At 32.2% G+C, this 15,649-nt stretch overlaps 1 protein-coding gene across 2 annotated transcripts; it reads left to right on the top strand.

The window, feature by feature from the left end:
• On the top strand, positions 1-15,395 carry LOC110707365 (glycosyltransferase-like KOBITO 1). Of its 2 annotated transcripts, XM_021885392.1 has the most exons (11): positions 1-352; positions 664-813; positions 954-1,006; positions 1,261-1,369; positions 1,625-1,759; positions 9,295-9,339; positions 9,461-9,648; positions 10,453-10,594; positions 10,713-10,759; positions 14,648-14,735; positions 14,871-15,395. In XM_021885392.1, exons 1-11 carry the CDS (start codon positions 77-79, stop codon positions 14,943-14,945), a joined length of 1,308 nt encoding a protein of 435 aa, XP_021741084.1. In that variant the 5' UTR covers positions 1-76; the 3' UTR covers positions 14,946-15,395. The 2 variants fall into 2 exon arrangements, with proteins under 2 accessions (XP_021741084.1, XP_021741081.1); XM_021885389.1 differs by lacking the exons at positions 14,648-14,735; positions 14,871-15,395 and having other exon boundaries at positions 10,453-10,972.
• Positions 15,396-15,649: the final 254 nt, after the last annotated feature.

Raw genomic sequence — 15,649 nt, 5'->3', positions numbered from 1 at the left:
ATTTCCTTTCATAATAAATTTCCTTCTCTCATTATTTTGTTTATTTGTGCTAAAACTTGAGTAATACATACATACAATGGTGGATCTTATTAGCCAAGCTCCTACTTCATCAATAAAAAAAATCATCATTAAACACCTTTTACTTCTCATTATCCTTCCTTCATTTGTGTTACTATTAACCTTTTTTCTTCAATGGCGAGGCGGCGCCATCGATCCGTTGACACGGTTGTCCTTAGACCGTCCGATCACTTGCACTTCTCCGGCTCCGGCAAAGTTGAACACTTCATCGGCTGTTTCCTCTGGTTTAAGTAGTTTCAAGTTTATGAACAATGACTCTGTTCTTACACCCAAGGTTAGCTCCTTTGAGCCTTTTTGTTTGAATTTTATGTGATTTTGGTTGGTAAAATTTCATGCCTTCTCTTAAATTGTATTAGATGACATTTGACTTTTTACATGGTAAAAAGATATTTAATTTTAAGTTTTTAACCAATGTTTTGGACGAGTGTTTCCTGGTAGAATTTACAAATCATTCCTCTCATTTACATTTCACAAGTTGACTTTTTATGTTTGATTTCGTAATTTTTTTATTTTTTTTTTTTTTTTTTGGTCTAAATTACTCTCATTTACATATGTTAATAATTAAGGTATTTCAAATTGTGTTAGATATGTATAACTTCAACAACATCAGCTAGGCTAGAGGATATATTGTCTTGGATCCTGTTTCATAAGGTTGTTGGCATTTCGAATTTTTTCCTCTTTGTTGAAGGGAAGGCTGCAACCCCTAATGCAACCAAAGTACTTGAGTCTATTCCGGTAAGTGATTTTTTTTTTTTTTTTTTTTTTTTTGGTAAGAACTATTTTAATTTAATTTGCAAGATTATTGTCGATAATATATACCATGTCTTATGGTCTTATTATGTTTAATACGAAATATACATGTCATTTTGTCACAGGGTGTAAAAGTTGTACCAAGAACAATTGAATTGGAAAAACAGCAAGCTAAAAGGTTTGGAGCCTAGACCTCTGTTGACAATGTTCTCTTCTTAAGTTTATAAATTGCGTAGTTGATTGAAGTAATGCTATTGAATTTTCCAATTTGTTTCTTTTTACGTTAAGTAATCCCTTTACATATCTAAAAAACACATATATATATATTTATGATTGACAATTGTATAAATTGGTCTCAAATTTTTATTCTTATTTTAGCTGCATGTTAAAATCAAAAAATATATTTCCTCCTAATTGATTTTGGATTGCCAGTCGAATTTGGAACGAGACTTGGCTTTCAAACGCCTTTCACAAGCCATGCAACGGCGAATTGTTTGTGAAGCAAACCCTGAACATGGAAATAGCTATAGTCATGGCGAGGGTATGTACTACTATAAAATTAGTCTCTTACTACATTGTACTTTGTATGTATGACCTATAAAAACCAATCGAATAATGTAACATGTATATTTCCTTATTCAATTGTGGAGTTCACAATAATGAAAAAGTTGTTGATTTATTCACGAAAATGCCCCCATAAGGAATAAATTTCGTTTCTCACTATGAGAAACAGGGAATTTTCCGATAAACTGATGACGACTTTGTTTTGCAATGCTGATCGATCCTGTCTATGCAGGATTCAGGCATGGAGTGGATATTCCATATTGACACTGATGAGCTCGTGCATCCTGCAGGGACTCAAAACTACTCAGTACCAGAATTATTAGCTAAGGTTCCTGATGATGTTGATGCAATCGTACTTTCCAATTATGTAAGTAACCTTATTTTGATTATCTTGATTATATACTTTCTCCATCTTTCTATTTTTTTTAGTCTTAGTTTGATTGGGGCTGCATAATAATGTAAGGACGACATATTATTCCACCAAAAAATTAGAATTGCATGAACTAACTGGAATGTATAAATAATCTTTTGTACGTATTGTTATTGATACTATACTATACGAAACTGGTATCTAATTATATATCTATTATATAATACAAATAAAACACAACACATACCTTTATAATTGATTCAAAATGTAGAGTACTATGACCCGAGTCCAACAAATCACGTTGTGTCCTTAAGACAATTTTGCACCCTCTATGATATTAAAGGTTATTGAGCAATCGTCTCTCAGGATATAACGGGTTTCGTTTCTTATAACATGGCATTATAATTATAAGAAACCAACGAACAAACTATATTAGAGTAACCGCAACTATATACATGTAACTAAGACAGAGTAATTTAAACTAATATTAAATACGCATAAATCAAAACAACCAACAACTATTTATAGAAAAAGAAACATGGATGAAATGGTTCAAGTAATGAAATGACACAACTATCCATTATAACTAATGAATAGCTAATGAAATAACACAACTATTCACATTAAAAATTACCATTGAAAAGTAACAATTATCCAAATATTCAATCCAATTGGTCATACAAATTGTCAAACAACATTACTCTACATTAGATACATAATTCTTCATTAATACAAAAATATTTACAAAATAAATATCCAACAATCCCCCACATTAATTAAAAATTTCTCATTCACAAACAATTGAATCTAACAATCATCCCCAACATTAATGAGAAAGACTCATTATGATGCACCATGGTATGTTATGCAATTGCGGTTACTCAAAGAAAAATAAGTGCATTGGGATTAGTAGTCAAAGACTTTGAACCACCCCTAGTGAAGTCCATCGAGCTTACTCAATCGATCAGTAGTATTTTTTAACTTTGAACAGCTAACTTTGAAATGTAAGCTTAGACAATAGAAATCACACAAATATATCTCTATAATAGTTTGTTCTCATGTTCGTGTCCGTTTTGGCCATGGACATTCCTGGTTCTGCAAGTGTCTTAGAGAATTCGACCTCAAAATTCTCATAGAGGCGGCCCGTCCTCACACTCACATAGGTGACTTCTATACCTTCCAATAGAAATCATTAAAATTCTAAGCTTAATATTAAACTTAAACTTAACCTTTCTCGTATAAGCACCAATGACACATATAGGAATGGATTAGAATTTTGTACTCTATTGTGCTTTTACAGTTATCATAACTTGGTTGTCCCTTTGAACCTAGATCTTGGGATCTCCATTCAACTAGGTTGGGTAGCCACTACAATAACTAATTGATAGGACTTAACCCCATCCCCTTTGATGACTTATCCACTAGCTCTCTAGTTAAGCCTTTTGTTAATAGATCCGTAATATTATCCTTTGATCTTACAAAGTCCATCGTGATAATTCCACTAGAGATTAGTTGTCTAATGGTATCATGTCTATGATGTATATGTCTAGACTTTCCATTATACATGATATTCCTTGCCCTTCCGATAGCTGCTTGACTATCACAATGTATGCAAATAGCAGGCATAGGTTTTGGCCAATTAGGAAAATCTTCTAGAAAATTTCAAAGTCACTTAGCTTCTTCACCAGCTTTATCTAAAGCAATAAATTCATACTCTATGGTAGATCGAGCAATACAAGTTTTCTTAGATGACTTCCAAGACACTGCCCCTCCACCTAGTGTAAATAATTATCCACTGGTAGATTTCGTATCCTTGGAGCCAGTTATCTAATTTACATCACTATAACCTTTAAGTACAGCAGGATATTTAGTGTAATGCAAACCAAAATTTTGAGTTTGCTTTAGATAACCCTATACATGTTTTAGCTCTTTCCAGTGATCTCCATTTGGATTACTCGTAAAACGGCTTAATTTTCTAACAACAAAAGCTATATCAGGCCTAGTACAATTTGTTAGGTTTACAGTTAATTTCAAACTAGAAAACACTTATAATATGAGTGTGGGAAACAAAACCTAAATATATAATTACAAAACAAGGTAATGTAATTAAACAAACACAACAATGGTGTTCCAATCAAGTATTATAATCTAGAAATTACAGAAATTTCAAAAGAAAAACATTAGTGAGAAGATTAATTACACTTGCCTAAACTCCAAGCCGAAGAACCACACATGAACATGAGAATCAAATTGCCCCTTGAGACTTCGATCTTGATACACTGTCAAAGGCGTATGAATACTTTCCTAAAGGGATTAATTTCCCCCACACGGTGCTAGGGTTAATTCGGAAATTCCCTTTGAGATACAATTGACAGCTCTTTCCGTTCTTAGCACAAAGAATCGAAAACCGATGAATGAATCACAAAGAAGGCTAAAATCAAGAAGTTTTCTCAAAATAGTTTGCAAGAAAATTTAGAGAAAATATGGAGAACTCTTGGGGAGAAGAATAGAGAATAATGTTCTGTATCTTTTTCTTTCGAAAAACCAATTCTCTATAAAATAGACTCAACCGTCGCATAAAACCGCAAAACGGCAAGAAGCGCGAGCGCGAGCGAAACGGCGCGGGCGCGCCACCACAGCAGCGCGGGCACGCCACCAGCTCGCGCGGGCGCGCCTCCTTCTTTGCCTAAAAACTTCGTTTTTTTCCAAAAAGTTAGCGCGATTTATGCGCGGTTTGGGCGCGGGTCGCGCCATACCATGACGCGGGCGCGCCATCCGGAGGCGCGGGCGTGCCTCCAAACTTTCCAGATTTTCCAGAAACTCATCGCGGTTTATGCGCAGTTTTGTCGCGGGTCGCGCCTAGCTGGTGTGAGCGCGATTCCGTAGAGCGAACGCTCAGCTCCGACACTCTAAATTATCAACACAATTCATGATGTACATTAAACTGCCTAAAATACGAGCAAATTCTTTTTTAGATACACTTTGGTCGTTGTTCTTGGCAAGGTGTAAATTAATATCTATGGGTGTCCTCATAGGACTTATGCCTAAACCCTTAAACTTGCTCAATACTTTCTCAATATAATGAGATTGAGAAAGAGCCATGAGATTGAGAAAGAGCTTAACCATCAGATGTCTTATGAATTTTAATCCCTAAAATTACATCTGCAACATCCATATCTTTCATTTCAAATCTATTAGTCAACATCCACTTAGTGACATTAATATGATTAATATCACTACCTATTATAAGCATGTCATCAACATACAAGCACACAATAACATATCCATTATGAGTGATCTTAATATAGACACATTTATCACACTCATTGATTTTAAACCCATTTGACAGCATTACATCATCAAACTTTTTATGCCATTGTTTCGGTGCTTGTTTTAAACCATAAAGAGATTTAACAAAACGACAAAATTTATTTTCCTATCCAGGAACAACAAAACCTTCCGGTTGTTGCATATAAATCTCTTCTTCTAGATTGCCATTTAAAAATACAGTTTTAACATCCATTTGATGTATTTCAAGGCCATTTAATGCTGCAAAAGCAATAACATTCTAATGGATATTATTCGGGTAACTGGAGAATATGTATCGAAATAATCAAGTCCCTCTCGTTGGTTATTACCCCTAACAACCAGTCTTGCCTTGTATTTGTCAACAGTTCCATCAACTTTTCTCTTTTTCGTAAAAATCCATTTACAACTCAATGGCTAACTCCAGATGGCAAATTTGTTAATTCCAAAGTGTTATTGTGCATTATGGATTCAATTTCACTATTGACAACTTCTTTCCAATGAAAGGATTCTAGAGACGACATGGCCTCTTTAAAAGTTTTAGGCCCATCTTCTAACATGAAAGATAGAAAATCTAGTCCAAATGACGTAGAAGTCCTTTGTCGTTTACTACGTCTAGGCTCCTTTATTTCGAAATTCTTAATATCTCGAGGTCTTTTATTTTTCCTATTTGACCCATATTCATGACTATTGTCACCCTTTTCTGATTTATACGGAAAGATGCCTTCAAAACACAGCGTCCCTTGACTCAATAATTGTATTAGCATGTATATCTTCTATTTCTGATTTATATACCAAAAACTGGTATGCACTACTATTTAGTGCATATCCAATAAAAACACAATCTATAGTTTTCGATCCTATTTTCACCTTTTTAGGCTTAGGAACCGAAACTTTAGCTAAACACCCACACACTTGAAATTATATTTCAAGGATGGCTTCTTTCCTTTCCATAATTCATAGGGTGTTTTTTTGTGTCTTTTTATGAGGAACTCTACTAAGTATATAATTTGCAGTTAAAATAGCCTTCCCCCCCCCCCAACACAAATTTTTGGGTAAACCAAGAATATTGGACATATCACTCATCATTTCTTTTAATGTCCTATTTTTTCTTTCCGCAACTCTATTAGATTGCAGTGCATAAGGAGCAGTGGTTTGATGTATAATACCGAATTCTGAACAATTTCCTCAAAAGGAAATTTATACTCACCACCCCTATCATTTCTGATTATTTTAATCTTCTTACCCAATTGATTTTCAACTTCATTTTTGTAGTTTTTGAAGGCACCAATAGCCTCATCTTTACTACTCAAAAGATAGACATAACAATATCTACTGCAATCATTTATGAAGGTTACAAATAGTTTTTACCTCCCCTAGATGGCAGTGATTTCATGTCACATAAATCAGTATGTATTAAATCTAAAAGTTCGATATTTCTTCCATCAATTGAATGAAATGGTTGTCTAGTAAATTTAGATTCAACACATACTTGACATTACCTTTTTGAAGAATCAAAATATGGTAATATTTCCATGCTAATTAATTTCCTTAAGGAGTTATAATTAACATGGCCTAATCTTGAGTGCCAAAATAAGAAGACTCAAGCAAATAAACAAAACTTATCATTCTTATTAATATTGTCATCCTTGGATACAATAGTCATTACATTTAATTTAAATAAGCCATCACTAAGATGGCCTTTGCCTACATACATATCATTCTTAGAAAGTACAAACTTATCAGATACGAAGACCAATTTAAAACCATTTCTACTAAGTAATGATCCAGACACTAAATTCTTACGGTCAGGCACATGTAGCACATTATTTAGCGTCACTGTCTTGCCAGAAGTCATTTTTAGTGCTATTTTTCCAACTCCTTCAACTATAGAAGTTGAAGAATTCCCCATGTACAACTTTTCTCCTTCCAATGCAGGGTATAAGATGAGAACATTGACTTGTTTGCATAAACATTACGAGTTGCACCTGTATCAATCCACCATTCTTTTGGATTACCTACCATGTTGCACTCCGTTATTATTGCCGAAAGATGTACATCATAAAGTTCTTCGGAGACATTATCAACCTCCACAAAACTAGCTTGGGAATTTTTCTTTTTCTTATTGGGATTTTTGCAATCTTTGGCCTTGTGACTAAGTTTACCACACCCATAGCATTTTTCCTTAAACTTCTTTTTGTGGCTTTGGTTGGAGTCATCATTAGTACACTTAGCTTCCTTTTCTTGGTTTTCGAAGAACTTTCAACCACATTGGCCTCAGAAGACATGATAGTGTTGCCACCGGCTTTTCGGCTATCCTCTTCGACTCTTAACCAAACAATAAGATCTTCAAGTGACTTATCCTTTCTCTTATGTTTAAGATAATTCTTAAAATCTTTCCAAGATGGTGGCAATTTTCTATACAAGCAGCCACTTGGAAAGACTCACTCAAAGTCATATTTTCAGTATGTATTTTATGGATAATTAATTGGAGTTCTTGGACTTGACTCATTACAGTCTTACTATCCATCATCTTGAACTCCAAAAATTTACCAAAAATGACTTTCTTTGAACCGACATCTTCTATCTAGCTTGTACTTATGGTCTAGCAGACTTTCCCACAATTCTTTTGCCGTTTTAATCGGATTATACACATTATAAAGTGTTGTAAAGACAATTAAGTACATAATTCCGACACAAAAAATCGGAATGCTTCCAAGCATCTATGGCGGCAACCATGTCTTTGTCAGCCTCTCTATCCTTCAACTTAGGGACTTCCTCTGTGAGGAACCTTGCCAAGTTCAATGTAGTCATAAAACAACATTTTTTGTTGTCATCTCTTATAATCAGTCCCATTGAACTTTTCTGGCTTTTCCCCATAGTTGACAGTAGGCAAAGGAGTAACCAAATTTGTGTTTCTAGCCATTTCTTTATAACAACAGAAAAATGAAATTAAATAAATAATCACATGCACCACACTAGAAGGAAGTTGATTAAACAATTACAAACTTTATCTAACAAAGATAATGGTTACGGTTGATGTACATAAGAACAAAAATAAAACAATAAAATAATCATAAGGATTTCAATTTTTAAATTATTTATTAACACATACAAATCATAAATTGCATCTAACATAAAACTGAACAAAGTACAAAGTTCTTACTAAATCGTCAAAAGCAATAAAAAAATTGTCTTAAGATTGTTATTAAAACTATACAAAACTAGTATCTAATTATATATCTATTATATAATACAAATAAAACATAACACATACTTTTATTATTGATTCAAAATATAGAGTATTATGACCTGGGCCCAACAAATCACGTTGTGTCCTTAAGACAATTTAGTTCCCTCTATAATACCCAAGGTTATTGAGCAATTGTCTCCCAGGATATAACGAGTTTTGTATCTTATAAAATGGTATTGTAATTATAAAAAACCAACAAACAAACTAGATTAGAGTAACCGCAACTATATACATGTAAATTAGAGAGAGTAATTTAAACTAATATTCAATACCCATAAATCAAAACTACCAACAACTATTTATAGAAAAAGAAGCATGGATAAAAAGGTGCAAGTAATGAAATGACACAACTATTCATTATAACTAATGAATAGTTAATGAAATAACACAACTATTCACATTAAAAATTATCATTGAAGAGTTACAATTATCCAAATATTCAATTCAAATAGTCATACAAATTGTCAAACAACACTACTCTACATTAGATACATAATTCTTCATTAATACAAAAATATTTACAACATAAATATCCAACACGTATAATATTTCATGATATCTTCATTCAAGCATATACATATTGTAGGATAGTTTGTCTAAATGCATGTTGCTATAATATTATGCAAGTGCTAGGCTTGTTCCTCAGAACGAGGTTTAGTTTGTAGGGTTTTATTGCTTTGTTTGCTTTGTTTTTTGCTGTTTTCTTTTTGTTTTTCTTTCTTTACCTCTCTTGCACCAAAAAAAAAAAAAAAAAAAAAAAAAAAAAAAAAAAAAAAAAAAATTATGCAAGTAGTTATGTTTGACATAACGAAATGCTTAAGTCATGGTTTGTAATGGTCTCTTTCTTGGTATCAGAGTCTTAAGGAAAGCATCTAAAAGTGAATTTTAGGAAATGAAAAATGAACTCATGCTAATATGCTTTCTAAATAGTTTAAACCCATTTTATTATTGACTTATTGTATTTTTGTTTTAGGAAAGTGCGGTTGAGAGGGATGACATTAAGGAGCCTTTCACTGAGGTAACTTCAAATAATGTGATGCTATTTTCAATTGAAAAAAAAAAGTTGTCCACGGTTCACTTCAACTAATATATTGCTTGATTCCTACAACTAAATTCTAATTTCATCACAAATATTTTAGGTTTCATTGTTCAAAAAAAATTTCGCTCATCTTCCAAATGATACAAATTTCAAACTGTACAAGTTGGCAGCTCGAGGAAACCCAAACTATTTTCTTACTTATGGAAATGGAAAATCAGCAGCAAGAATACGTGATCACCTTCGCCCCAACGGTGCTCATCGATGGTATAACTATGTCACTCAGCCCAAGTATGCTTCATCCTCCTATTCATATACAAGTATAAGCAATTTATGTTGTCTTGTATGTTATGCTTAATAATATCTCACTAAATATTGCACTAAGATTATATAACGACTTTAATTTTGGATCAAAAACGTATACGACTTGATCATATTTTAGATCATCCTATCTACCTAGAAAGTATATGTATAATACTGCATGTCATATCATAGGGGTAGACACTGACTTTACCGATCCGACTTAATTTGACCCGAAAAAACTCCGATTCAGATTTCATCTCATATAGACATAATAATTTAGCATGACTCAACTTTGAAATGGATCCGACCCAACCCATTTTTATCAAACCTGATCCTAGTACCTGAATTGACACCTCTCATACACCTAAGTATTATCATTGGTAGTCCACTAGTCCATCAAACATCCTTAATATTCCGTCACGAATTTGTCACAAGCGTAACAATCATGTACGTACCTACCTCTAAGCACCTTGTTTAATTTATAATAGAGTTTATCACATGGACTCACAACATACATGTATATAATGAGGTGTCAATTTGGGTGTTTGGGATGGGTTCGATAAGGCCAGGTCGGTTAATTGGGTCGCATTAGGTCATCTCGGGTCTATTTCACATCTGAGTCATGCTAGATTATTTAGCCCATACGTATAAGTTGAAATATGAATTGAATTTTGTTCGAATTGGTTTCGGATCGGGTCAGTTGTGTTAGGTTTTACTTTTTAACACCTACCTCACTTACACACCTTGTTTAATTTATATGGAGTAATAGAGTTACTTGATGATCTTTAACAGAGAGATAGACTTAAAGGAAGCTGCAATTTTGCACTATACATACGCAAGATTCTCCGACTTAACTTCAAGGCGTGATAGATGTAAATGCCAGCCTACAAAAGATGATGTCAAAAGATGTTTTTGGTTGGATTTCGATAGAAATGTATGCATCTTGTTTCTTAACTTCTCATTGTTCTCTCTCTTTTTTTTTTTTTTTTTCTTCTTTTGGGCCTCTAATTATGAATTTTTTTATTTTTTATTTTATTTTTATAAAACTACAGGCATTTATTGTTGCTTCTACAGAAACACAAGAAGGAATGCTTCAATGGTGAGAAAATACATACACCCAACATTTTCTTTTCCTTCTATTATTTTTTTTTTGACATATGCTCGTTAAAATTAAAGTATTACAAACTATGTAAAATGTTTTTTCCAAAAAAAAAAAAAAACTATGTAATAAAATGTTTGATAAACTACTTAAAAAAGCTTTACTAACTCCTCTGTTACGTACCAAGAGAACAATTAAACAAAAATGCATATACCTCACATTTTCACACAGGCATATTGATGTTGTTAATCATACATGCATATTTATATTGTTAAAGTATTCCTTGTTAAATTATTTAGAGTGTTGTAGACTTGTAGAAGTATAAGTATAGCAAAAGAAAAAATAGAAAACATTTAAAAGATAAGTAAAGATGTGGAATTTGACATTTTTTAAAAAAAAAAATGTGGAAAATATTACGAGTTTTTTTTCATCCATCCTAATTTAATTTAAACACTTTATTTTCTGTAAAGGTCTCACATCTCTCGTTCACTCTCTGATAGTGTTTTTAATAAATAGGACGAAGTATTAAAGATGATCGATGAGTATAAATTTATGTATTGTATGTATCAAAGTGGGACCAATAATTGTTTCGTACACTCGGGTGTACCATGGGCATGGTTAGAGCTGTCAATTCGGGTAAACAAGTCGGGTTTGGGTCGGGTAAGTGTGGGTCAGGTCAAGTCAGGTCGGGTCATTTCGGGTTAATGCCGTAACCTATACGGGTCGGGTTCGGGTTGGGTCATGCTTGAGTCGGGTAACATCGGGTCATACATCTTATCGGGTTTGGGTCGGGTTAATAATAGGTCGGGTTACATTCGGGTCGGTGAATAATAGGTAGGGTTTAATCCGGGTTTTCACGGGTTAAAACGGGTTAGGGTCATTCTCGGGTTCGAGTCGGGTTCGGTTCAAGTCAATAATTTGCGGGTTATAATCAGGTCGGATCATTCTCGGGTTTGAGTCGGGTTCGGTTCAAGTCAATAATTTGCGGGTTATAATCAGGTCGGGTCAATTCCAAGTCGGGTCATTCTCGGGTTCAAGTCGGGTTCGGTTCAAGTCAACAATTTGCGGGTTACAATCAGGTCGGGTCATGTTCGGGTTCAAGTCAGGTTTGGTTCAAGTAAAAAAATTGCAGGTTATAATTAGGTTGGATCATTTTCAAGTCAGGTCATGTTCGGGTTCAGGTCTCAAATATTGGGTTAATCTGGGTATCGGGTTGATTTCAGGTCGGGTCATATCAGGTTCGGGTACATTTTTTAATTTGGGTCAGTTTGTTAACAGTTCATGTAATGACAATCACGTTTAATCATTATCAATTACTTCATTTATTGTAAGAGAAATAATTTTAGATAAGTTTTAATTCGAGGTAATAAGTTCTAATAAGTTTAGATAAGATCTACATAATAAGTTCATATTAATTTCAATAAGATAGGTTTTAGTTTAGATTTTTAGATAATAAGTTCAAACCCTATTCTAATCTATTCACATTGATTCCACTCATTTTAGGGATAACAATTTCAGATAAGTTCGAGATGACATGTTTAGATAAAATACAATAAGTTCATATAAATTCGGATAAAATAGGTTTAGTTTAGATAAGTTAAAATGCAATAATTTTTTTTTATAAATTTATTTTATTTGAAATTATCTAAACTTGTATTTTTTTTTTTTATAAGTTCATATCCGAGTTCACGTTTTTTTATAATGGTATTTTTTTTTTAACATTTAAATGGCATTATTCAAAACATCTAAATAAGATTAAATAGGTAAATGAATAATAAAATTAGAAAAATAAAAGACCAATAAAAGCCTTTTAATAGCTCTAGTTCGGGTCACCACTTTCTCGAGTCCAGACTAGTCAAGTCATAATCGGGTACAGGTAAATTATTTGGGTCAGATTATCATCTGGTCATTGTCATATACTCATGCTCACATGTAATCATTATCCAAATTTTTTTTTTATTTGATTTTTTTTTATTTTTTATTTTTATTTATAAAATATAAGATAAAACAAACAAGCCTAAGGTCAAATAGTATTTGTAAACCGTAATTGACTACATTAATGCACATGCACCTACAAAGTAGTAGTATTCGTATACCATAATTGCTTAATTGAAATATAGAATGAACTTGCACCTAAAAAGTAGTAGTATTCGTAAATCGTAATTACTAAATTTAAATAAAGAATGCACATGCATCCAAAAAGTAGTGGTATTCATAATATTTTATAGGTTTTTATGAGACATATAAATTGTATTACATTTGATAGTAGAGAATTTTATTGAAAATATTTGAATAAGCTTAAATAGGAAAATAACTCATAGAATTAGGGGGAAAAAAAAAGATATGACGTAATCCTAGATTGCTAGTTAATTTTGGGTCAAGAACAAGTCGGGTTCGGGTCAGGTTAGTGACAGATCGGGTTGAATTCCGGGTCGGGTTAGTAATAGGTCGGATTTAATTCGGGTCGGGTTAGGAATAAGTCGGGTTGAATTCAGGTCGGGTTAAAATCGGGTTTTGACGGGTTAAAACGGGTTTGGGTCAATTTCGGTTCAGGTCGGGTTCGGTTCAAGTCAATATTTTACGGGTTATATTCGGGTCGGGTCATCTCCAGATCGGTTCATGTTCGGGTTCGGGTTTCAAATAATCGGGTTAACTCGGGTCTAGGGTTGGTTTCAGGTCGGGTCATATCGGGTTTGGGTCATCATTTTTCCGGGTTTAAACGGGTCGGTTAATAATTGGGTTCGGGTCGGTATTTCGGGTCGGGTCAGCTTTTGACAGCTCTAGGCATGGTACATCCAAAAGAACATCACTCTATGAATAAAAGAATATTACCTATAAATAGAAGAACATTACATAAAAATAAAAGAATATTACATATAAACAAAAGAACACTACTTATAAATAAAAAAATCGTAATTATAATAATTTATTATACATTACAAATGAACATAGAGTACATTAAAAAGAACGTTACATATAAAATAAAGAACATTACTTACAATAAAAGAACATAAAAAATAAAATAACATTACATATAAATTTAAAAGAACATTATCTTTCTGAAAAAGAACGTTACATATAATTAATTGAAAAATGCTACTACCCAAACCCATAGAAGAAGATGATGAACAACAATGCTAAAAATTTAAACAATCAAGTAATTTCATGATAACAAAGCTTTATATGAACAACAAACATAATCACAAAACTCAAAATATAGGTAAAAATAACAAGCAAAGAGATAGTTCACTATTGAAACACAACCTAGGGTTTCATATTCATGAAGTAGAATAAAGATGAACAAAGAAAGATAAGTCATACCTCAAATGAGTAGAAAATCCTTGTAAAGTGAATTAATAGTGGAAATCAAGCAAGTTAAACACTCAATTGCAAGGTTATTAGCCAAAATCAAAAATACCCAAAATTCTCAAATCATGAAAAACTCGAAAATTTGGTTGTGAAATTCGGATTTTGGAGTGCAAAATATAGTATAAATATGTTTGTGAGTGATGAATTAAGCACATAAAAGCTATAAAAATCAAGAAATAAAATGGAAGAAGAAGTTAGAGGGAGAGGAGAGAGAGTATCAAAAAGTGAGAAAATAAATGGGTGAAATGAACATTACATATAAAATAAAGAACATTACATATAAATGAGGTTTCATAAAAAAAAGAACATTAAATTTATCCCAATATTTTTTTTATTTATATGTAATTTACTTTCGGGTGTACCATGCACATGATACACCTCTCTCTACCATACTATTTTCATGTTATCAAGACTTTGCAGTTTACTTCTTTTGAAGCAACTCACACTTGGATTCCCATTTACTCTTGCACACAAGTTTCATATATATTATATTTTGGTCTAATTTTATTTCTTTTGTAGGTACCAAGACCATGTCGTATGGAATAATGAAACTATGAATCTAAAATTTTTAAAATATGGAATTTTTACTCGTATCTATACTCCCAAGGTAACTTTATATACCATAAACATTACTTTATGAAATATATATATGACCCTTCCTCTATATATATATATATATATATATATATTATGTGTCAACAAAATCCATATTAATACTTATTTCTTACCATAATTCTCACAGGTGATTATGCAGAAGTTAGAGGAATCTGGAATTTTTGCGTCATTAATGTCTTCAACAAGCACTACTTCACCTTGAAATCTTGAATCATCATCAAATATAAACATTGATTATAAGGAAAAATACAAAGTATATATATTATTTATGAAATTATAAGATAGGTCATGAAGATTGATCTACTATAGATATAACGATACACATACATATAATAAAGATCGATCTACTATAGATATAACAATACACATACATATAATACATAGTCTAACCTTCTCTCATTTTAGAATTGGAAATTAGATAGATTTAATAATTCATAATGGTGCTTAATTTGAGGGTGACATAATGTGAGGAATTGATGATGTAAACAATATTTGATTCCAAGTTTTGATCACTACTCCTTTATATTATTTATTTATTCTTTTAATTCATTTACTCTTTTAATTTACTTGATTCCAAGTTTTGATCAATACCTAAAATGTTCTTATTTTTTATTTACTCTTTTAATTTGAGTGTTTTAGTGTTAATAATCTTAATATATGGAGTATATATATATTATGTATGATTTGTTGTATAACTTTTGATGGTACCCGAAGAATAACCCATTGTGTGCCTTTCAAATCTAGTTTTTACTTTGTCAAAAAAAAAAAAAAAAATTTGTTTTTACTACGTAGTATATTTTTACTTTTCGGTGGGAAATTAAAGGCAATACAATTGCAATTTTGTTTCAAAGAGGGCTAAAATAGAAATTAAATAAGAAGATTAATTGGAAATGGGTGATAAGGTTA

This window comes from Chenopodium quinoa, unplaced genomic scaffold (genome assembly GCF_001683475.1).
Source record: "Chenopodium quinoa cultivar QQ74 unplaced genomic scaffold, ASM168347v1, whole genome shotgun sequence".
In the NCBI taxonomy this organism is placed as follows: domain Eukaryota; kingdom Viridiplantae; phylum Streptophyta; class Magnoliopsida; order Caryophyllales; family Amaranthaceae; genus Chenopodium; species Chenopodium quinoa.
Note: the sequence above shows the minus strand (reverse complement) of the source record. Positions and strands in the feature narration are given on the sequence as shown.